We start from the raw sequence: 23,283 nt of genomic DNA, 5'->3' as shown, positions 1-23,283 counted from the left end.
CCCGCGGCCGCACCACGTGACGGGCCGGGCGTCTCGCGCCGGAGGCGGTTCCCGCGGCACCCCCGGTGTCCCGTCAGGCAGCGCGCGAGGCGCTTCTTCTCCGCTCTATGGTAACCATAGAGATCCACGGCGGTGGCGGAGCAATACTGGGACGGCGGCCGCGGCGCCGTGGGGAGCATGGCGACGTTGGTGCTGGATAACGGCGCCTACAACGCCAAGATCGGCTACAGCCACGCGAACGTCAGGTAAAGGCCCGGCGGCGGGACGAGACGGGACGGGACGAGCGTCTCCTTGTCGCCCCGCCGGCGATCGCCCTCCCACCGCTCCCCCCGACCCCCTTTCTCCCTCAGCGGCGACGGGGGCGGCCACCGCGCCTGCGCGTGACGCGGAGAGGCCCCGCCCCCTGCCCTGAGCGTGATGCGGGATGCTGTGGCTACGCCCCCTCTGCCCCGGCCACGCCCCCTCTGCCCCTGGCCACGCCCCTTGCCCAGCGCGACCCCGGGGCGAGAGGGACAGGGATGCGATGGGTCAGGTGGATCCCATCCCGTGCTGTCAGTGCAGCACGCAGGAGGGGTTGGGTTGGGCTGAGTTTGATTTGGTTTAGTTTTCCAAAAGGCAGTTTGCCAGTGCAGGCATTGGGAATTAGAGGTTTCCCTCGCAACTGACTCCAATAAATGGATTAAAACCAAAACGCAGCAGCAAAAACATTGTTGAAGGCGCGCTGTTTATGAAGGTAGCGTAAAGGCAATGAATGTGTCTCCTAAGCATGATGCATAGGAAACTTCCCGATCTTTTCCAGCGTTATTCCCAACTGCCAGTTCAGATCAAAGACTGCACGCTTGAAAACCTTTACGGCAAATCAACTGGATGAAATTAAAGATCCCTCTGGCCTTTTTTACATTCTTCCTTTTCAGAAAGTAAGTAAGATATCCTAAGTTTAACATTGTAGCCAAATATAAATTTGTGTTTTAAGGAACAGTTAGGGTACAATATGCCACAATTGTTATCTGTAGTGTCTTACAAGAATCAAATTACATAGTGTGAAATTTAACAGTTACAAAACCAGAGAATCATTTTGCTTGGAAAAGACCTTTACAATCACTAAGTCCAACTGTAAATCCAACAGTGCGGAGTCTACCTGCTGGACCATGTCCCTAAGCGCTATGTCTACACGTTTCCTAAATCCCTGCAGGGATGGTGACTCAGGCCCTTCCCTGGGCAGCCTGTGCCAGCCCTTTGAGTGAAGACGTTTTTCCTAATCTCCAATCTAAACCTCCTGTGGTACAACTTATTCCTATGGCTTAAGGCCTCCTCTTGTCCTACATTTTACTAGTTGGTGGATAATGAATTGGCTGGATGGTCACACTCAGATAGTTGTGGTCAGCAGCTCAGTGTCCAAGTAGAGACCAGTGGTGAGTGGCATTCCTCGGGGTCGGTATTGGGACCAACATTGTTTAACATCTTTGTCACAAATGTGGACAGTGGGATTGAGTTTGCCTCGGGACATTTGCTGATGACGCCAAGCTGTGTTGACATGCTGGAGGGAAGGAATGCCATCCAGAGGGACCTTGACAGACTTAAGAAGTGGGCTTGTGCTAACCCCATGAAGCTCAACAAGGCCAAGTGTAAGGTCCTAGAGCCAGGTTGGGGCAATCCCATGCACAAATACAACCTGGGTGGAGAACGGATTGAGAGCAGCCCTGAAGAGAAGTACTTGGAGGTGATGAGAAGCCAAACATGAGCCAGCAGTGTCCGTTTGCAGCCCAGAAAGCCAATGATATCCTGGACTGCATCAGAAGAAGTGTGACCAGCAGGTCAAGGGGAGTGATTCTGGCTATCTACTCTGCTCTTGTGAGACCTCACCTGGAGTGCTGCATTCAGTTCGGAAGCCCTCAGCACAGGAAGGATGTGGATCGGTTAGAGCAAGTCCAGAGGAGGACCATGAAGATGATCTGAGGGCTGCAACACCTCCCATACAAGGACAGGCTGAGAAAGTTAGGCTTGTTTAGCCGAGAGAAGACAAAGCTCTGGGGAGACCTTATAGCAGCCTTCCAGTACCTAAAGGGGGTCTACGGGAAAGTTGGGATGGGGCTCTTTATCAGGGAGTGCAGTCATAGGATGAGGGGTAATGGTTTTAAGGTGAAAGAGGGAAGATTTAGATTAGATATTAGGAAGTTTTTTTTCCTGTGAAGTTCATGAGGCACTGGCACAGGGTGCCCAGAGAAGCTATGGATGCCGCATCCCTGGAGGTGTCCAAGGCAAAGTGGATGGGGCCTTGAGCAGCCTGGTCTAGTGGGAGGCGTCCCTGCCCATGGCAGGGGTGTTGGAACTGGCTAATCTTTAAGATTCCTTTCAACTCAAACCATTCTGTGATTTTATGAAAAAAGACCAACATCAGCCTTGCTACAACCTCCTTTCAGGTACACGTAGAGAGCAGTAAGGTCTCCCCTCAGCCTCCTCTTCTCCAAACTAAACGATCTCAGTTCCTTCAGTCTGTCCTCACAGGACTTGTTTTCTAGACCCTTCACTAGCTCTGTTGCTCTTCTTTGCATGCATTCCAGCACCTCAAGGTCTTTCTGTAGTGAGGGGCCCAAAAGTGCATACAGTAGTTGAGGAGGGGTCTCACCAGTGCCAAGTACAAATGAACAATCACTTCCCTAGTCCTGCTGGCCACATCGCTTCTGATACAAGCCAGGATGCTATTAGCCACCTTGGCCACCTGGGCACGCTGCTGACTTATGTTCAGCACCTGTCAACCAACACTGCTAGGTCCTTTTTCACTAGGCAGCTTTCCAGCCACTCTTCTATGAGTCTGTAGTGTTGAATGGGGTTGTTGTGACCCAAGTGCAAGACCCAACACTTAGCCTTGTTGAACCTCATACAGTTGCCTTGACACATCGATCCAGCCTGTCCAGATCCCTCTGAAGATGCTTTCTACCCTCAAGCTGATCAATGCTCCCGATCAGCTTGCTGTTGTCTGCATGCTTACTGAGGCTGTGATCAATCCATATTGTTGATAAAAATATTCAACAGAATCAGCCCTGACACTGAGCCCTGGGAAACACCACTTGTGACCGGCCACCAAGTGGTATTAAATCCACCCACCACATCTCTTTGGGCTTGGCCATCCAGCCAGTTTTTTATCCAGCCAAGCGTATGCTCGTCCAAGCCACGATCAGCCAGTTTCTCCAGGAGAATGCTATGAGGAATGGTGTCAAAGGCTTTATTGAAATCTAGGTAAACAACCTATCCCTCATCCACTAAGCGGGTCACCTTGTGACCGAAGGAAATCAGGACCTGCCTTGCTTACACCCGTACTGACTGGCTTGATCACCAGGTTATCCTGTACATGCTGCCTGACATAACCTTCCCCAGCGCTGCAGTCAGACTGACAGGCTTCCGTAATGGAGAATAATGTCTATAGGATATAGAATTTACATAGTTTTTTGTAGTGTAGTTCTTAGCATATTGATAGGAAATATTTGTAACATTCTTTATCCTGTGTAACATTTACTCCTTAGCATGGAAATGTCAATTTAATAAGTATGGTTTTAATTTCTGCATTGTGTGATTTGTTTTTCTAAAAAGGGTTATTTGTTTTTCCTTCAGGGTTACTTGGTGAACTGGGATGTCCAGAGACAGGTTTGGGATTATCTTTTTGGAAAAGAAATGTATCAAGTAAGAGCCTTTTTTTAATTACAGATTTTGTGTATGTTAAGTACTGACTAATGGAGTTCACATAACTCCTTCAAATATTGAATAGAACTGAGGAGCTTACTTTTCTCTTTGAAAGTGCCTTTGATTAGAAATCACATGGATTTATTTTTCTGCAAATAGAAGACAATTTTTTCTTTAAACTCTGGTGTAGGAATTTAGGAAACATTAAAATTTTCAGTCTTGTGTATTCGTGCTGAATTCGGTTCACATATGTTAAGAAATTCGCATCAATATAATTAAGAGTTCAAGTTAGTAACAAATAATAACAATTCTAGAGAGATACAGTGTGGTTTAGAGATCAAGAAACGGTTGGTGTCCAAGAGAGTGACAAGTCAGGAGGCCGAGACAAAGACATGAAGGAACCAGCCCTGTCTAACTGTTTTCTGCCTATGAGTAAGCTGAATGTATAAAAGAAATATATCTGACCCTGCATTTTTGTTATTGATCACACAAACTGGATATAGCACAAGAAATGTAGTAAGGCTTCGCTTTTAATATTTCTGTTTAAAAAAACCATGTTGCTGTATGTGCTGATTGGTTTTGGTTTTTAATAACAGCTAGGAGCTGGAATGGTCCTGAGAACGCAAGTATCCCCTAAAAGTATCTTAGTCTCCATACATCAAAATAGACAGTGCTGTCTTTTGATACTTAGCTTTGATTTTAATTTTGGTATTAGATACAATTTAGTGCTGTTTTTAAGGAGAATTTGGTTTTAATTCTTTTTTATGAGTGAAGACTACGGAGAGAAACAGCTGGTGATATATTTAGGGTTATATCGAGCTTTGATTGAAATAACTCCCTGAAGTCCTCTCTAAAGGAGCTGGAGATATCAGTAAATGCAGAATATTTAGAAACTTTTGCTGGCCTTATTAGAGGTCACCGGGAGCTTGATTATTGATTCTGCTTTGCACAGGTCTTCATCTTTGCTTATTAGATGAGTGATTTTGTGATGCAAGTGCTAAGCTGCTGGAAAGACTTCTCTTTCTGGATAGGAATAGATGACAGGAATAGTTGACAGGAATAGTGAGAAGTATCTTACATTAGCATTGTGGTGTTCCCTTATGGATATCTTTCTAAAATCTTGGATTACAGTGTGTAAGGGTGGTAACAGGAGTAGAATATGTGTGAAGGTGTTCCTTTCTCTTATGTTTTTCCCCATCACTTCAATAAAGCTGTATCACTGCTCATGAAGTCTGTAAAAAACCAAAAACTTCCTAAGCCTGGCTTCTACAGAGATATGGTAAGTGGTAATTCTGTCTTTAGATTTACACAATCTTCAGCTGCTGGTTCAAAATATGGTTTTGGAGTATTTATTTCTAATTTTTGTGTAATGACAGTCATAATGTATTTTTCATAGGTGGATTTTGTAGATACCAATATTATAATTACCGAACCTTATTTTAACTTCAGTTCAATACAAGAATCTATGAATGAAATCCTATTTGAAGAATATCAGTTTCAAGCAGTTCTTAGAGTAAATGGTGAGTCTGTCTTCTGGTTTGCATTTATATATTTTGAAGGTTATCCTTCTGAATAGATAGATAGATACATGCATGCATCCACACACACATGTATATTTGTAAAGAGAGTAAAGAAATTACTTCATTTTCTTCGTGGCTTTTAAATAACATGGTCCTATGTGTACTCAAACAGGATTACGCAGACATTTTTTTAATTATAAATTCCTCCTGTACTCTTATGCTAGTTTCATAAAAGTGTCACCATGTATAATTAAATAAAATCTGATGAGACTCAGGATGACAGAGTTAACAGATAGGTTTTGAAACAAGATAGCATTTGAGAAAGTCTACCAAAGATTTGCATGAAGACTTTGATAGCTTTCCTTTTTTAGGGGGGAGGGGTGTGGGGGTGTTTTTGTTTAGTTTTGTTCTGTATTAGCAAATAAAATGCCTTAGAATCATGAATTGTATTATATCTTACAGAAAATGTGTAGATTGCATCAGAACTCTTCTGAAAGACAGCTGGGTGTAGGATATTCATTTAGATGGGGTTGGTAAATTGTGGTATGATCAGTCTGCTTGGACTTTAGGAGTGGAAACTGAATATGGACTGGAATTCTAGAAAACTAATAAATGGGGACACATGTGATACTGACTTTTATCCACTGTCAAAATGAATTCATATGTTTGCTATGGTATTATATATTGAGGTCTTGGAAATCTGTCAGAGGCATTTAAAATGTGAAGCAAGTACACTCTCTTATCAATTAAAATTCTCAAAGTGTATGTACATATAAAAATTTAATGTTTTCTGTATTTCAGCGGGAGCTCTTAGTGCACACAGGTATTTCCGGGATAATCCATCTGAGCTCTGCTGTATCATTGTGGATAGTGGATACTCCTTTACACATATTGTACCTTATTGTAGAAGTAAAAAGAAGAAAGAGGCAATTGTCAGGTAATGTGCAGTATGTATTTTCTAAAACTGTTTGCTATGTCTGAAGTTAATAGTGACAGAATTCCTTGTGTTACTTCTTTTCTGTAGGATTAATGTTGGAGGAAAACTCTTAACCAACCATCTGAAGGAGATTATCTCTTACAGGTAAAACATGCTCATGATCCTTTTGAGACCTGCTGTGAAAAGAACCAGATGTTTGTGGGGATATTCTTACTAGTTCTGTGAATTTTAGACTAAGTGCTGTTTAACAGAGAAGGGGGCTTTTGTCTGTTATCGTCTGCTGGCTGCCACCTTGAGCTTCAGGTCAAGATGAATTAAGATGAGCTTAAGCAATTGGAAGAATTAGGCTGTTAGTTTTCAAAGTGCCAATGCTTTTGAAGTTGCTGAGGTTACCTGTGTGTTCACAATTACACAAGTCCTTACATATGTTCTGAGATGTCTCTGTAGATCATCAGTCAGTTTACTGATTCTGTCAGTGCCACAAATAAAATTCAATAGGATCAACTAACTGATTGCAGGATTGTGGCTATACTTGTTAAGAAAACATTAAGCAAAGGCTCGTAGATATTTGTGTTTATTGAACTGTGAAATAGGAAAATATTAAAGTCCAGAGGCCAGGAATGTTTTTATAAATTGAAGACAAGTTTTAGATATCAAGGCAGTAGCTTTCTGTGATTTGGGAACTATGGTTGTTCATCTCCGGTGGAAAACTTGGGCAGGTGTTGCTGACTTAATTATTCTGAAACTTCTGTGGTTTTGCTTTTTGTTTTTCCCAGGCAGCTCCATGTAATGGATGAAACACATGTAATTAATCAAGTGAAAGAAGATGTGTGTTATGTTTCTCAAGACTTTTACAAGGACATGGACATTGCCAAGTACGTAAACAATGGTGCTAAAGGGAAAAGTTGATACTTGTGAAACAAACAAGTAATACTTTACTCAGAATCAGGAAAACTTCAGGTTAAGACAAAGGAATACTTGTCAGTATAAACTGGTTGGGATTTAGAATGTGTTCTTTATTCTTTTACATTTTACATTCTTCTCTTTTAGACTGAAAGGAGAGGAAAACACTGTAATGGTAGATTACGTTTTGCCAGACTTCAGCACAATCAAAAAGGGATTTTGTAAGGTAATGGTAATATGGTTTTTTAAGTAGTTTTTGGACTGTTCCTCTGCACAAGTCCAGTAGAGAGGTTAGAAGGATGTTCTTTTTTCTGATGCTGTATTGTATCCTCTTGCTGTGCTCTGCATTAATAGGTCCCATTTTCTTGAGGAAGCTGAGGTGAAAATTACATAGTTTTTTTCCAGTATTGCATTTTATGTTCTTTTATTTAATACTCATAGAATCACAGAATCATAGAATAACCAGGTTGGAAGAGACCCACCGGATCATCGAGTCCAACCATTCCTATCAAACACTAAACCATTCCCCTTAGCACCTCATCCACCTGTCCCTTAAACACCTCCAGGGAAGGTGACTCAACCGCCTGCCTGGGCAGCCTGTTCCAGTGCCCAATGACCCTTTCTGTGAAGAATTTTTTCCTAATGTCCAGCCTAAACCTCCCCTGGCGGAGCTTGAGGCCATTCCCTCTAGTCCTGTCCCCCGTCACTTGGGAGAAGAGGCCAGCACCCTCCTCTCTACAACCTCCTTTCAGGTTTTCTGTGCTTATGCTCCATCAGGCAAGTTATTGATATCATGATTGTTGCAGGGTTTTTTAAGTTAACTTGGAAAATGTTTTCTGTGCTTTGTTCCTTTTTTGTAAGTCTCTCTGAATTTCATGTAAATATCCTAATAGTTAGAAAGTCCAAAGTTTTATTATAGAAGAGCCTGAAAAGTCTTCATACCAGTGCAGGCAATTTAACAATTTCATCTCATTTACTCAGTTGGCCATACTTTCAAAAGCAGTCCTGAAATTTTAAGTCCACTCTTGTGCATATGTATTTTATTTTGCTCCAGGCAAAACTGCAGTTGATAATAGCAAAGTCATATCAGATTTAATGCCAGCATATGTACTATTCTGATAAGATTTGTTGATAATACAGCTTAACGGGGAATATACTGCCTACCTCTGCAGTACATGAGAAAGATAAGCTGAGTACTCTAAGATGTCATTTCTTTTCCGAATTAGTGGCTACTATTCATGTCTTCCATTTAGCCAAGGGAAGAGATGGTGCTTAGTGGAAAATACAAGACTGGCGAACAAATACTTCGTCTAACAAATGAAAGATTTGCAGTTCCAGAAATACTCTTCCATCCTTCAGACATTGGTATTCAAGAGATGGGAATTCCAGAAGCCATTGTTTATTCTATTCAGAATTTACCTGAAGGTATAACCTAAAAGTATTTTGAAAGGTGGGCGATGGGAGCCGAGGCGGGCAGAGGTGGTGTTATTTTTGTTTCTTTTGTTGTTTTTTTGTGGGGTTTTGGTAGGTTTGTTGTTTTGATTTTTTTACAAGCAACCAAAGTGTTTTAAGGAGCTCGTGCTCTTCATATGCCAGTTATTAAGTGGTTGTGAACTGTTCTATCTTCTGTTGTGCATCATATATGCTAGAACTGATTGTCTACAAGATTCCCTGTCAGGCAAACACAGTTTTGCGATTTCTTGATTAGTTTCTACTCTTGTTTCAGTAAATTGCTGTCAACTTAATTCTTCTTAACAGCTATTTCCAAGGTGACTTATCTGACCAATGATGGAATATACCTGATGTTTGGTTTACTTGTGTCTTAGTACATCTTTCTTCACTGCAAAAAGAGAAAAATCAACCTGACAAGACAAATTAATCTGACCCAATTCAGTAATTTCTGTGTTGAAGTGTCAGACCTTTCTGACTACTATTGTTAGGCAGAAGTAATACTAAAGCTTTCATTTTTTAGATGATGTACGTGTAATTTATCTTACTACTACAAAGAAGACGTGGTAGGTTTTGTGATACCACATAAGTATGCCAGCACTGAGCCTTTTATTCTTTAGTCTTAAAAAACCTTTATCATTTCAAGTCCCTTTGGAAAGGGGAATTGTGTTGGCAGACATGAAATTTAATAGGCAGTGTAAGACAATGTCAGTTGTCAAAACCAGATTCTAAAAAATTACAAAGAACAGAGTGTTGAATCACTTTCTTGTATTTCCCAATAAAACTAATTAACTGATGTGCTCATTAGATGATCATAACATTCTTCTCTACACATTTCTTCTGTTCCAATTCATAATAAAACTAGGAAAAAACTTTAAACACCTATTTAGCCTCTAACTACAGATTTTTCTGTTTTATAGAAATGCAGCCTCATTTCTTCAAGAACATAGTTCTGACTGGGGGAAACACCCTCTTTCCAGGATTCAGAGATCGCGTTTATGCTGAAGTTCGATGTCTTACTCCAACTGATTATGATGTTTCTGTTGTTCTTCCTGAAAAGTAAGTTCTAATCTGTACAGAACAAGCTTTGCTAATTAAAAAGAAAGATTGAGTAAAGGGGTTAATTTAAATAGTAATTGTGCAAGAAGGATGTTTTAAATCAGAAGAATCATCAGGTTGGAAGAGACCCACCAGATCATCAAGTCCAACCATTCCTATCAAACACTAGACCATGTCCCTCAGCAAATCAGATATGTTAGGGACCACTTGCCATCCCTGTGCTCTGGCTCCTTAAGTTTAGTGTATGAACGTGTGTTTTCAGGACTAGACTTTTTCTGCATTGTTGTTCAGTGGATACATAAGTATGCAAAAGTAGAGTTTGGTTTTTTACTTAAAATTTTCAGCATCTGAATGCTGTTGTGCCATTACTGATGTAGCCACTTCAGGTGTGTGGAAGGGGGTAACATCTTTGCAGAGAGAGGATACAGTGGAGGCAAACCAAGTATATCTCCAAAGTATAAAATAATCTTTACTTTTTTAAGAGTGTTTTTGAAAAGTATTTTTAAATATTATAAAGGAATCATTATCTGTGCAAAGTAGATACAAAGACATCTCCACTTCCTCCCTCTTCACACCTGTGTTCAAAGAGACACTTGTTTTTTATAAGAAGCAAAGTTAATGAGCCCTGCTAAAATTTCAGACTTTGTCTCCTAACTTGTTTGGAGCTGGAGTTGTTGTTTTAGCAATGAAAAATCTATTTTTTTCAGAAGATATGGCTAAACACCAGTCTTGGGAATTCTCACTGCGTGATTCTCTTTGAAATGAATTTACTGATGAGTATCAATAACTCTGTTCATTTTTCAGCCCTATTACTTATTCTTGGGAAGGTGGGAAGCTCATTTCTGAAAACGATGACTTTGAAGACATGGTAGTAACTAGAGAAGATTATGAAGAACATGGACACAATATCTGTGAAGAGAAATTCGATATATAGGCAGTGTGGTTGGGTACATTGCTTTACTCAGAATGGAACCCTTTGAGCTACAACCTGTTTTCTGTTGGTTATGACTGTGTTTTAGCTTTCCTGTATTTAAGTGGGTTGGGAAAAATTCAGAGCTTAAAAATAAAGTTTTACAAGCTTAGTGCTGTGAAATATGGTCATTATCATTTAATGGTGTTCTGTTTTACTGATAGCTTCATTTTATTCTTATTGCAAAAAATGTCAATGCATGAGGCAAGAAAAACATGGAGTTCTTGTACTGGTGTGACACTAACACAGAGTGACAAGAAACCAAGATTTTTTTTGTTTGAAATTACTATTATTCTGACTCATGTATGCAATTGCAGGGGTGTTACACACATATCAAGATGTCTCTTTGAGGTTGTGTCTACACATCCTGAGTGAAGTGATCGAGTTGCACCTTGTCTCACCATGAGCAGTTAGAACACATTCTCTTTGTCACTCCCCTCCCACTCCTGGTTCCCGAGCTACAGGATTACTCTGGGGCTTTTTTGTGTTGGATCTCCTAGAGACTGGGAGGAGATGTTTGACTGTGAGGGTGGTGAGGGACTGGAGCAGGTTGCTGCTTGTGGCTGCCCCATCGCTGGAGGCGTTCAGGGCCAGGTTGGACAAGTCTTTGAGCCTGGTCTAGTGGAAGGTGTCCCTGCCCATGGAACCAGGTGACCTTTTAAGGTCCCTTCCAAGCCAACCCATGCTCTGCTGTTTTGCCCCCAGAATGCAACGACTGCACAGCCCCTGCCAGCCGCCCTGACCCGCACTGTGACCCTTCCCCTGTTCCGCTGCCCCTGCAGGCACCGACCCTCAGTGCTGCCGGGGCCACAGCAGGCCTAGCAGCATCGAGGCTCTGACGATGAGCCCACTGAGCCCCACGAGCCCCAGCAGAAGAACCAGGGCAGGCTACACAGTGCGGACGCCAGTGGAGACAAGGTCAGGCCACAGCGACATCGATGGTGGAGGACACTTGGCATCAGGCAAAGCCTCTGCTGGGTTAAAAACTGTCTGGATGGCTGGGGCCAAAGGGTGGTGGTAAATGCAGTTAAATCCAGCTGGAGGCCGGTCACAAGTGGTGTCCCCAGGGCTTGGTGCTGGGTCCAGTCCAGTTCAATATCTTTATCAACAACATGGATGAGGGGATTGAACACACCCTTAGCAAGTTTGCATAGGACACTAAACTGGGACGAAGTGTCGATCTGTTGGAGGGCAGGGAGGCTCTACAGAGGGATCAGAACAGGCTGGATCAGTGGGCTGAGGCCAATGGCATGAGGTTTAACAAGGCCAAGGGCCGGGTCCTGCACTTGGGTCACAAAAGCCCCATGCAGTGCTACAGGCTTGGGGAAGAGTGGCTGGAAAGCTGCCTGGCAGAGAAGGACCTGGGGGTGTTGCTCAACAGCCAGCAGCGTGCTCAGGTGGCCAAGAAGGCCAGCACCATCTTGGCTTGTATCAGAAGCAGCGTGGCCAGCAGAACCAGGGAGGTGATTTTTTCCCTGTACTCAGCACTGGTGAAATCGCACCTTGAATACTGCATTCAGTTCTGGGCCCCTTGCCACAAGAAGGATGTTGAGGCTTTGGAGCGAGTCCAGAGAAGAGCAACAAAGCTGGTGAGGGGGCTGGAGAACAGGCCTTATGAGGAACGGCTGAGAGAGCTGGGGTTGTTTAGCCTGGAGAAGAGGAGGCTGAGGGGAGACCTCATTGCTCTCTACAACTACCTGAAAGGAGGTTGTAGAGAGGAGGGAGCTGGCCTCTTCTCCCAAGTATCAGGACAAGGGGGAATGGCCTCAAGCTGTGCCAGTGGAAGGTTCAGACTAGAGATCAGAAAGAAATTTTTCACAGAAGTGGTCATTGGGCACTGGCACAGGCTGCCCAGGGAGGTGGTTGATTCACCTTCCCTGGAGGTGTTTAAGGCACGGGTGGACGAGCCGCTGAGGGGCAGGGTTTAGTGTTTGATAGGAATGGTTGGACTCCATGATCCTGGGGGTCTTTTCCAACCTGGTGATTCTGCGATCTCTTCCTTCAGCAATACCTGCTTAATAATCAAATCGGCATCGATTACTGAGCTCGGCCTTTCCCACAGCACCCACACCTCGGGGAGCCATAGACCAGGCACTGGATTTCCGCGAAAAGGCACGTGACCGGGACACCCCCTCCCCGCCCCCGTCAGGCGGGGTTGGCTCCCGCCCCCCCGCGCGGCCCCGCAGCGCCCCCAGCGGCGGGATGCGGGGCGCTCGCCGGCGGCTCTGCTCCGCCTTGCTGCTCGCCTACGGCCTCTTCTCCCTCTACGCCGCCTACAGCGTCTTCCTCCGGCCCCGCCGAGCCGCCCCCCGCCCGCCCCGGGACCGCCGCGGGGCCCGAGGTGAGAGCCGAGAGCGCTGGGCTGCCCGGGCCGGACCGAGCCGGGACAGGAGGGGGGGAGGCTGCTTCGAATCGTGGGAGGGACCTCGGAGATCATCCAGATCCACCCCCGGCCCTGGGCAGGGACACCTCCCACCACACCGGCTGCGCAGGGGCCCTCCAGGCCGGCCCTGAACCTCGCCAGGGATGGGGCGGCTACGGCTTCCCTCGGCAGCCTGGGCCAGGGCCTCAACAGTGAGAAACTGTCACCTCTGGCCTGGACAGGCGCACACTCTCCTGGGTGGAAAACTGGTTGGATGGCCGGGCCCAGAGAGTGGTGGGAAATGGTGTGAAATCCAGCTGGAGGCCAGTGACAAGTGGGGCTCCCCAGGGCTCAGTGCTGGGTCCAGCCCTGTTCAATGTCTTCATCAATGACCTGGATGAAGGCATCGAGTGCACCCTGAGCAAGTTTGCGGACGACACTAAGCTGGGTGGAAGTGTCGATCTGCTGGAGGGTCGGGAGGCTCTGCAAAGGGATCTGAACAGGCTGGACCGCTGGGCAGAGTCCAATGGCATGAGGGTTAACAAGGCCAAAGGCCGGGTCCTGCACTTGGGGCACAACAACCCTGTGCAGTGCTACAGACTAGGAGAAGTCTGTCTAGAAAGCTGCCTGGAGGAGAGGGACCTGGGGGTGTTGGTTGACAGCGACTGAACATGAGCCAGCAGTGTGCCCAGGTGGCCAAGAAGGCCAATGGCATCTTGGCTTGGATCAGAAACGGCGTGACCAGCAGGTCCAGGGAGGTTATTCTCCCTCTGTACTCGGCACTGGTGAGACCGCTCCTCGAATCCTGTGTTCAGTTCTGGGCCCCTCACCACAAGAAGGATGTTGAGGCTCTGGAGTGAGTCCAGAGAAGAGCAACGAAGCTGGTGAAGGGGCTGGAGAACAGGCCTTATGAGGAACGGCTGAGAGAGCTGGGGTTGTTTAGCCTGGAGAAGAGGAGGCTGAGGGGAGACCTCATTGCTCTCTACAACTACCTGAAAGGAGGTTGTAGAGAGGAGGGAGCTGACCTCTTCTCCCAAGTGACAGGGGACAGGACTAGAGGGAATGGCCTCCAGCTCCACCAGGGGAGGTTTAGGCTGGACATTAGGAAAAAATTCTTCACAGAAAGGGTCATTGGGCACTGGAACAGGCTGCCCAGGCAGGTGGTTGAGTCACCTTCCCTGGAGGTGTTTAAGGCATGGGTGGATGAGGTGCTAAGGAGAATGGTTTAGTGTTTGATTGGAATGGTTGGACTCGATGATCCGGTGGGTCTCTTCCAACCTGGTTATTCTATGATTCTATGATTCATTGCTCGATGATCTAAGAGGTGTTTCCCAACCTAGTGATTCTGTGATTCTGTGTTCAGCCTTGAGAAGAGGAGGCTGAGGGGAGACACTATTTCTCTCTACAACTACCTGAAAGGAGGTTGTAGCGAGGAGGGAGCTGGCCTCTTCTCTCAAGCATCAGGGGATGGGATGAATAGGAATGGCCTCAAGCTGCACCAGGGGAGGTTCAGCCTGGACATCAGAAAGGAATTCTCACAGAAGGGGTCATCAGGCACTGGCAGAGGCTGCCCAGGGAGGTGGTTGAGTCACCATCCCTGAAGGTGTTTAAAAGATGGGTGGATGAGGTACTCGGGGACATGGCTTAGTGGCAGATAGGAATGGTTGCATTCAGGGATCCAAGAGGTCTTCTCCAGCCTAGTGATTCTATGATTCTATGATCTAAATATTCCCCCATCCAATTTAAAGCCATTCCCCCTATCCTATCACTCCATGCCCTTGTAAGCAGTCCCTCCCCAGTTTGCTTGTAGCCCCTTCAGGTACTGGAAGGTTGCTATAAGATCTCCCCGGAGCCTTCTCTTCTCCAGGCTGAACAACCCCAACTACCTCAGCCTGTCCTCATATGGGAGGTGCTCCAGCCTGTGCTCCAGCCCTCTGATCATCTTTGTAGCCTCCTCTGGACCCGCTCCAACAGCTCCATATTCTTCTTATGTTGAGGATTCCAGAACTGGACACGATATTCCAGATGAGGTCTCAGAAGAAGGGAACAGAGGGGCAGAATTGCCTTCCTCGTTTTGCTAGCCACACTTTCAATGCAGCGCATCATGTTCTTGGACTCCTGGGCTGCAAGTGTGTGTTGCCAGCTCATGTCAGGCTTGTTGAGTTCAAGAAAATTCCATTGGTTTTCTAAACTTGTGAATGTGCTCTTTTATGCAAATTATGCTTTTGGGTTTCTTAGCACACGTTTCCTTGGGAAATGAAGAGTGGAATCCATGGGAAGGAGATGAGAAAAATGAACAGGTTGCTTCACAGCAAAGATACGAAGCTAATCTTCAGATGATAAAAAATGCAAGATCTCATCTAGAAGAAACTAGTCTTAAAGTACAGGTTTGGGGCAAAGCAGCAATTGGTAAGCAGATGTAATCAATGACTTAACCATTCTCATATATTACTTTTCTCTGCCTTTATTGTTAATTACTGAAATGTATGTCTATGATTAGATTATGTGGATATCTGTACATGAAGAATGGTAAGGAACTGGTAGCTGTTACTCAATATTATTTTAATGCCAGTATAAAAAAATTGACTCCAGTTTCTTCCTATCAGTTCTTTTTCAAAGCTGTTTTTCATATCTGTCAAAGAAAACGGCTCAAGTGGCAGAGAAAACACCGTTAATTTTTTAATCCAAGCTAATTTAAAATATAACACAAGGACAGGCCTCTTAGTTGGCAAGAACAGAATATTTTTTGTCACGTTTACACTTTGTGAAATAAAGCATCGCACAGTGAAAAATAAGACATTTTGTGTACTGCAGTAGTCCTGCCACCAATGAATTGAAAATTCTTCTATTGTAGAAGACGCGGAGTTTCCTCCCTACATAAACTGGGTGCCAAGGTTCTCTCAAGCTCTTTAACTACTGCTGAACATGTTGTTGTTCTTATTTTAGCTTTCTTTTAAAAGTAAATGTTCCAGCTTCATTTGAGCACTCATGTAGCACACGTTGGTGTATTATATGGTCATGCGCCCCATCACAGAAATTTGATGTGTTTCACAAAAGTTTATCCTTAAAATGCTGATTAACATTTGCTCATTTTTAATTGGTACATGTACCAACAAGAGATGCTAACAGAGCTGATGGTGTGATAAGTCTTCATCTACTGATATTTTGACCACCAAAGAACCTTTTTAAATGCCTCATGTGTGAAAAAATCATCATATGGATCCATATGGAATTTGAGAAGCAATGTCTATACTAGATAAGATGCCCTGACATTTCTTTCCCAAGTTCTTACGTTGTTATGCTTTTTCATTTCCCAGAAATACTGTTCTTTTATTTGCTAGGAGCATGACAGTAAGGAAGATCCATGCACTCAAATTCTCCGTTTTATCTTCATGTACGTAGGTCTTTACCTTTGGCAACATATATTTGAAGGGCACCTTGAGCCGGCTGATGTGACTGCACAGTGGAGAGAAGGAAGCCAAACAGTAGGAAAAACATATTTCAGGTACTAGCTGCATGATATTGACTCAGTTTTGTTAACATTAACAAAAAATCTATTGGAAAGTTAAAGAACTCTGTAAGATGCACGGGTATATTATTTTGTCTATTCTCAAAGCTGCAGTTATTTTAATATCAGTTGCAAATACTTGAAGTTTATTGTGTTTTGGCAACTGAAGAATATGCACACTACTTCTCATTCAAAATTATCACAAGGAATGGCTACGCATACTTGATAAAATCAGAACATTCTAGCCTACATATGTTGCTATTAAAAATTGGAACACTAGGGGGCACTTTCATCTGCTGTTTTATGAAAATTTGTGTATTTGAAAGAAATGTGGGAAGAGTTAACCAGCACTGAGAGGGAGGACAGGCAGGAGACCACAGGAGGAGAAGAAATACAACCCTGTGAAGAGTCTTAAGAACTGGGGTTTGGGGCTGACAGTTGACAGAAAGAAGCTTGGGGGTTTGAGGCAAGACAATATCTCCTGCTAATTGGTTTCTGTTATATTCAGGCAAAAGCGGCTTCACTAATTTATTCATAAATGGAATAATATCAAAATCATAGTTTGTTTTGACTTAAAACAAAAGCAGTCTGTGAGACATAGCATTTGGTTAACTACTTGATTCGCAAAGCAAATTTTTGTATGTGAAGGAAAATTAACTTGAAACATTTGCTTTAAAAATGGATTTTGGTTGTGAAATATTTTACATTATTTGGTGAGTGATTCTTTTCTCATTGTCTGTTAAACTAAATGGAGTCTTTTCACGTTGTCTGCTGAATGTTGGATTTAAGTCTTTACCTGGTTTAAACTTAATCTGTTAGAAGTCTTAATTCCAAATCATGAGTGTCATGAATCTTGGCTCCAATCTATGCAACTGTCACCAAGCTGGCAGCATGTTGGCTTAACTCAGGTTTAGAATATGCTTGCCTAAGGTCAGTCTGCTTCAGATAGCTTCACTGGAGTAGTTTTTACAGCATTTGCTGTGAATTTTCTTTTCCTCACTATGCACACTTGAACTGAAATTAGATGTCAGTCTCAGCACTTCATGAGTTAAAGTTCATGGTCATTCCTTAATAAATTAGTTAAAACTCATGTTCTAAATTGAGTTTTGCTGGAAGCTAAAGCACTCTAGCGATGTTATACACGAAGTAGTTACTGCTATGACAGTGGAATATTCTGATTTAAGCTAAAGTAGAATCAGTTTTCTAATTTAAGTCTCATTTAAGTAACTGTTTTTTTTGAAAATTACAGACAGAATGTCCCTCAGATAGCATGTTCTTTCAAACAATGTTTTTCCAGACACTGGTCTCTTGAGAAATTAAAATGTATTGTGTTAAGTATGATATGTGCTGAATAGATGTGTCTTCTGTAATCATCTTCGTTTATAGTCTGTATCTAAAGAGTGCAAAATCAGACAGGAAGTGATACTGTCCCAATTAGTGGAGATTTGGATGTTGTGAAATTCGTAACATTAAAATTAGTCCATGGAAAGAAATAGAATATGCATAAGATTTCTGGGAAATGTTACACATATGTATGCGGATGCGAAATACATTCTGTAACCATCTTTTGTCTTGTTATGCTTGATTGGTGGAATTATCTCTCATGCATCTGACGCTGCAGTAAAAAATGTTTGCTTTCTAAAACTCCAAAATGAGTATTAGAGATTTTATTTGCTGGTATTTTCTGATGTCAAATGCAGCAGACATAGAGAACTAACACTTTATTGATTGTTTAAAAAATATAAATATATTGCTAGGGTTTTTTCCCCTGCCCTCTTTTCCTGAGCAGTATAATGACTAATCCTTTGCATTTGGACATTTGTCTGTTAACGGAAGAGCTGAAGCTGACAGATGATGGTTTGCTCCATTGCAGTTCATAAATGGCTTTTGTCAGATACTTGTAAATGACTAGTGATTTAGCAATTCTGCTACGTGATTGAAATTCCTCCGTTAGATACATTGTGCAAGATGTAGAAATACCATTTTCTACCTTAAAATGTTTATGCTTTTTTGTTTATATCAGAGCCTCAAGCCTGACCTGGGTCACGCAAGCAACAGAATTTTACATTTAGATAGGTAACTCTTGTGCTATAGCTTCTACTCAGCATCAGATGACACTGTGGATTTTTTCTTAACCAAAATTACAAAGAAAATTGGCATGCCAGACCAGTTAACTGTCCCTCATGATGACATCTGTTTTAATATACTCTTACAGATTTTTGGGAGGGCCTCTCTCTTGTTCTGACACAGTATTCATTGGTTAATACTGGAATTAAGAAAAAGTTTGACCTTTAGTGTACATGTAAGCGCTTTTTTTTTTACCAAGTTGATTGATTTGCTTGCCTTTTGTTGTTTGAATATGGTAGTAGATCTGATTTATTGACAAAATACCTTATTTTCATTTAAATCTATATCTCCTTTTTTTCTGAATAAAGATCATAGAATCATAGCATAGTTTGGGAAGGGACCTTAAAGATCATCTAGTTCCAACCCCCCTGCCATGGGCAGGGACACCTCCCACTAGATCAGGCTGCCCAAGGCCCCATCCAACCTGGCCTTGAGATGAAGTTTTATTCCTATGTTAAGCTGTAGGTACTAAGGACAGAACTGGTTACAGCTGCACAGTTACTTTTCAGTATATTGGTTTACTTTATTGAAATAAAAAATAATTTCTGGAGTACAGGCTGTGTAGTAAGGCTGTTTAGAGGATTAAGGTCATTGTTTTGACTTAGGGGTGTTTAATAGTTTGTGTTTTGGTTTTCACAGCTTCATCACTGGTCCGTCTGTAGTTCCTGACTACTTCTCAGTTGAAGCTGAAAATGTTGTGCTAGTTCTGAATGGAAGAGAAAAGGCAAAGATCACTTATGCCACTCAGTGGTTGCATTACGCACAAACATTAATTCAGACTCACAAAATACAGCATGTAGCAGTTGTGCTGCTTGGAAATGAGCAATGCAACAATGAATGGATTCAACCGTACCTGAAAAGGCATGGAGGATTTGTAAATCTGCTCTTCATTACATATGACTGTGCATTGGTAAATGAAGAAGATATTTTCCAGTGGCCTTTAGGAGTAGCTACGTAAGTGCTATAGACATAAATTACAACTGAAACTTAATTGTTATGCATGAGGTATGGAAAATATGTCTGAATGTTACTGCTGATACACAAAACAATCATAGTAAATTGTAGAACGCAATCCTACTCATGATCTTCTAAATCAAGAATTGACATGGGGATTTAGAAGATATTTATGAAATTAAGTTCCAAGTACTGCTTGTTTAGGAAGGGAAGGGGATGGTGTCGGTGGTACTTTTTAATCCCCTGTTGTGGCTCCCTCCTCTCAACAACTTCCTTTCAGAAGGAACCATAAATGGCAAGGAGGAAAATCACTGTGAAATAAAGTAGAAACTGCCATTGAAACCAGTAAACAACTGAGATCAGGGTACAGCTTTACTTAGAACCATGGAATAATATAATCAGGGAATGGTTTGGGTTGGAAGGGACCTTAAAGATCATCTAGTCCCAACCCCCCTGCCATGGTCAGGGACACCTCCCACCAGCCCAGGCTGCCCAAGGCCCCATCCAACCTGGCCTTGAACACCTCCAGGGATGGGGCAGCCACAAGTTCCTTGGACAACCTGTGCCAGTGCCTCACCACCCTCATCATAAAGAATTTCTTCCTAATGTGTAAAACAACAGGCAAGTGGAAGAACAGCAATCCATCAGAATAAATAACATTAGAAGGAATATCTTAATCTGAGAATGCAGAGGAGCAGAAACTCTTTTTAATATTCATCTGTTCCAGAAAAAAAAAAATGAACTTCAAGCAATGAAAAAGTTAGTGCCACCTGAGGCAATGTTTCATTAGCTGTTGTGCTGACCAAAATAAGTGATGGACTATTTGAGGAATCAATCAGAAAAATAAAAATGTCTGATATGGTAAAAACACATCTAAAAAGGTGGCATACAGTTTATATTGGATACCAGGACTTTGCATTGGTTTTGTTGAGTCCAACCAGACAAGTTAAATAGCTTGTACAATGAGTTATTTAGTAGCCAAAAGATTAGATTAATGAAATCCACCCAGATAAAAGTGAGATTTTCCTTTAAGAGTCTACCAGTGGTTAGGATGCCCAGAAATTAAGGTAGCTGAGACTTAACCTCCATAGTTACCATTAACCTGGGTGTTCCAGTCAAAACTAATGGTTGCATCAAGAACAGCTGCTTTTGAAAAGACAAATTTCTCAAGGACATTTTGTAACATGCACACATAATGTCTCTGGTGTCGAAAGAAGACATAAGTATTCTTAAATGTCTGTGAAGAGACTGGTGAGGATGAGGGGAACAAAGACCAACTTTTAGGGCAGAGCTTGTACTGTTTTTCCTGTGGGTCTGTCTGTGGTTATAGATGTATGTTGGCAACAATTAGATGGTTTTAGCCTTAGAATCTGCTCCAGTGAAGATAAAATAATGATGTGAAATGTTTTTTCTTTGACAGAAAACATGTCATTGTCTAACCTGTACATTGTTTTTACAGGTACAGAAATTTTCCAGTTGTAGAACCCAGCTGGTCAATGCTACATGACCCAAGATCACATCTATGTAATTTCTTAGGAACAATTTATAAGAACTCTTCTAGGGAGACCCTAATGGGAATTCTGAAGCAGGACGGGCTTGATAAACTTTGCTGGATTGCAGCCAGAGAACAGTAAGACTTTGATTTACTCTTTTAAAATATTCAGGCTTTTTTGCCTAGTACGTTATTACTAAATCTTTTCCCGAGTGTTAAAAAATAGTACAAATAAAAATAACCAGTCATCATTAAAAAAGAGAACATTGCTGAGACTATATAGGCCTTAATAATGTAATAGCCATTCTGTTACTGTATTTTACATAAAGCACGTTTTTAAATACTTAGAAAAATTTCCAATGTGTGCTACATATAAAGGCCATATTTTTTTTTATATACATTTATTATGATGGAAGAAGAAATGTTTGTCTTGCACCTTGTGTGTATTAATATCTTATTAGAAGAAAAAGACAGCTGTATTTTGTTGCCTTCCGTATAAGAAAGTGGATTTAATCTGTACGGTGTGGCTTTTCCATTTCAAGTAGGTAGAACAGAACTTTTGACTAACAGGAATTGAGTTCTGATTGTATTTCTTAATTTTGCCAAGCAACACCTCAGCTACCCTGATGAAGAAACAGGAGATGGATTGTATCTGTGACATAAACTCTTATCTCATGGATGTTCTGAGGCACTTCAGGCAGATGAGTTAAAGTGTCTGAGGCCAAAGAAATCATTAGAAAGTTTATTGAGTTTCTCCCTCTGTGTCTATTTCTGAGCTCTGCTCTGAAGTAAATTGACATATGCATCAACCAAGTAGTCCTGCAGATTTAAAATGATGTTTCAATTTGCCTCTTGCACTTCTAAGAATTAACAATTTCCTCAAAAGACCATATCTAAAAAGTGTCACAATCTGTTTTTAACAGTGACATTTTTAATAAATTTTTAGAAGACTTTTTAGGAATGGCTAAAACTGAAAGTAAAAACCTATTGATTGTGTGAGTTATATAAAATTTTTACATTGACAGCATTCCCAGTTTTATAAATGATTGAAATTAAAGCATATCTCTATTTTTTTCATTACAGTGCCTGTAGGAAAAATGTTAATTTTCAACCTCTTTGTTTTCCCAGGTGGCAGCCTCAAGAAACAAATGAAAGTTTCAAAAACTATCAAGATGCCTTGCTGCAGAGTGACTTGACGTTGTGTCCAGTGGGAATAAATACAGAATGCTATAGAATTTATGAAGCTTGTTCATATGGATCACTACCTGTTATAGAAGATGTAATGACACCAGGTGATTGTGGAAATTCATCAATGCACCACAGTGCTCCATTACAATTACTAAAAGCCATGGGGGCTCCATTTATCTTTATTAAAAACTGGGAAGACCTTCCTGCTGTTCTAGAGAAAGAAAAAAAAATGAGCTTACAAGAAAAGATTCAAAGGAGAAAAAAACTTATAGAATGGTATCGAAATTTCAAAGCACGGATGAGACAGAAATTTATTAATGCTTTGGAAAAATCATTTTTGCCCAGTGATAAAGGATAAATTGCCGCTTTTGACAATCTAGAATAGACTGAAAGCTTAATTTCAATTAACCTACCAAGGAATCTTTTATACAAAAGAAATCTCACAGGGCTGATGTATTCCTTTTGAAGTCAACAGAATTGCACTAGCTTAGCGAAAAGCTATGTTTGGCCCTCCATCCTTAACAGTTTTCAAAGAGGGTGTCAACTTCACAGGGTGGTAGTCTGTAAGGATGACAACAATTTTATTACTGTTTTTACAATTTCCATGTTGGTGTGTGAACCGGTAAATTCTTTCTTAGGAGAATATCTTTGAGTGTGTGAACTTGTTAAAATTCAATGTGAGTACAACAGTTGTATTTAAAGAAAAGAGAAGAATGAAAGTTGTATGGTACAGAGTAATTTATTATGTAGACTGAAGAAGAGAAGTGTAATTAAAGCAAAATTGCTGGGGTTGGTACAATCATTAAGATGTATCCTGGTAAGTGCTTGTTTGGAAAGTGTAAACTCTTTACTTGATTGACGTTTCATTTCCAAGAAAGTGGCTGTAAAGCTAATTAAACACTGTGGAATAAAAATGTATATTTCAAGGTAAAGGTAGAGAACTCTTTCTTAGAAATATTTTATAGCAAGATGTTTCCCCTTTAATTTCAGATATCGAAATTGCTTTCTTTCTTTTTCATTTAGTCTTGTGATGTATCTTTCTGAAGTTCGGCTGTGGGAGCATTTGTTACCTGCAGTTACATCTGCACAATCTGAACACCAGGCCTTGAAAATGAATTTGCTTGTAGCTTTTCCTG

The 23,283-nt window shown here is 41.9% G+C and overlaps 2 protein-coding genes across 2 annotated transcripts; both read left to right on the top strand.

The window, feature by feature from the left end:
- Positions 1 to 10,628, top strand: ACTR6 (actin related protein 6). The gene is made up of 11 exons (XM_069852873.1): positions 1 to 245; positions 800 to 917; positions 3,610 to 3,678; positions 5,075 to 5,198; positions 6,000 to 6,135; positions 6,223 to 6,279; positions 6,912 to 7,010; positions 7,186 to 7,264; positions 8,292 to 8,463; positions 9,408 to 9,546; positions 10,351 to 10,628. The coding sequence occupies exons 1-11, from the start codon at positions 178 to 180 to the stop codon at positions 10,478 to 10,480; spliced, it is 1,191 nt and encodes a 396-aa protein (XP_069708974.1). The 5' UTR covers positions 1 to 177; the 3' UTR covers positions 10,481 to 10,628.
- Positions 10,629 to 12,714: 2,086 nt separating this feature from the next.
- On the top strand, positions 12,715 to 22,585 carry RXYLT1 (ribitol xylosyltransferase 1). The gene is made up of 6 exons (XM_069853117.1): positions 12,715 to 12,857; positions 15,117 to 15,287; positions 16,281 to 16,383; positions 19,153 to 19,467; positions 20,927 to 21,097; positions 22,088 to 22,585. Exons 1-6 carry the CDS (start codon positions 12,719 to 12,721, stop codon positions 22,503 to 22,505), a joined length of 1,317 nt encoding a protein of 438 aa, XP_069709218.1. The 5' UTR covers positions 12,715 to 12,718; the 3' UTR covers positions 22,506 to 22,585.
- Positions 22,586 to 23,283: the final 698 nt, after the last annotated feature.

Source organism: Phaenicophaeus curvirostris, chromosome 1 (genome assembly GCF_032191515.1).
Source record: "Phaenicophaeus curvirostris isolate KB17595 chromosome 1, BPBGC_Pcur_1.0, whole genome shotgun sequence".
Taxonomy (NCBI): domain Eukaryota; kingdom Metazoa; phylum Chordata; class Aves; order Cuculiformes; family Cuculidae; genus Phaenicophaeus; species Phaenicophaeus curvirostris.
Note: the sequence above shows the minus strand (reverse complement) of the source record. Positions and strands in the feature narration are given on the sequence as shown.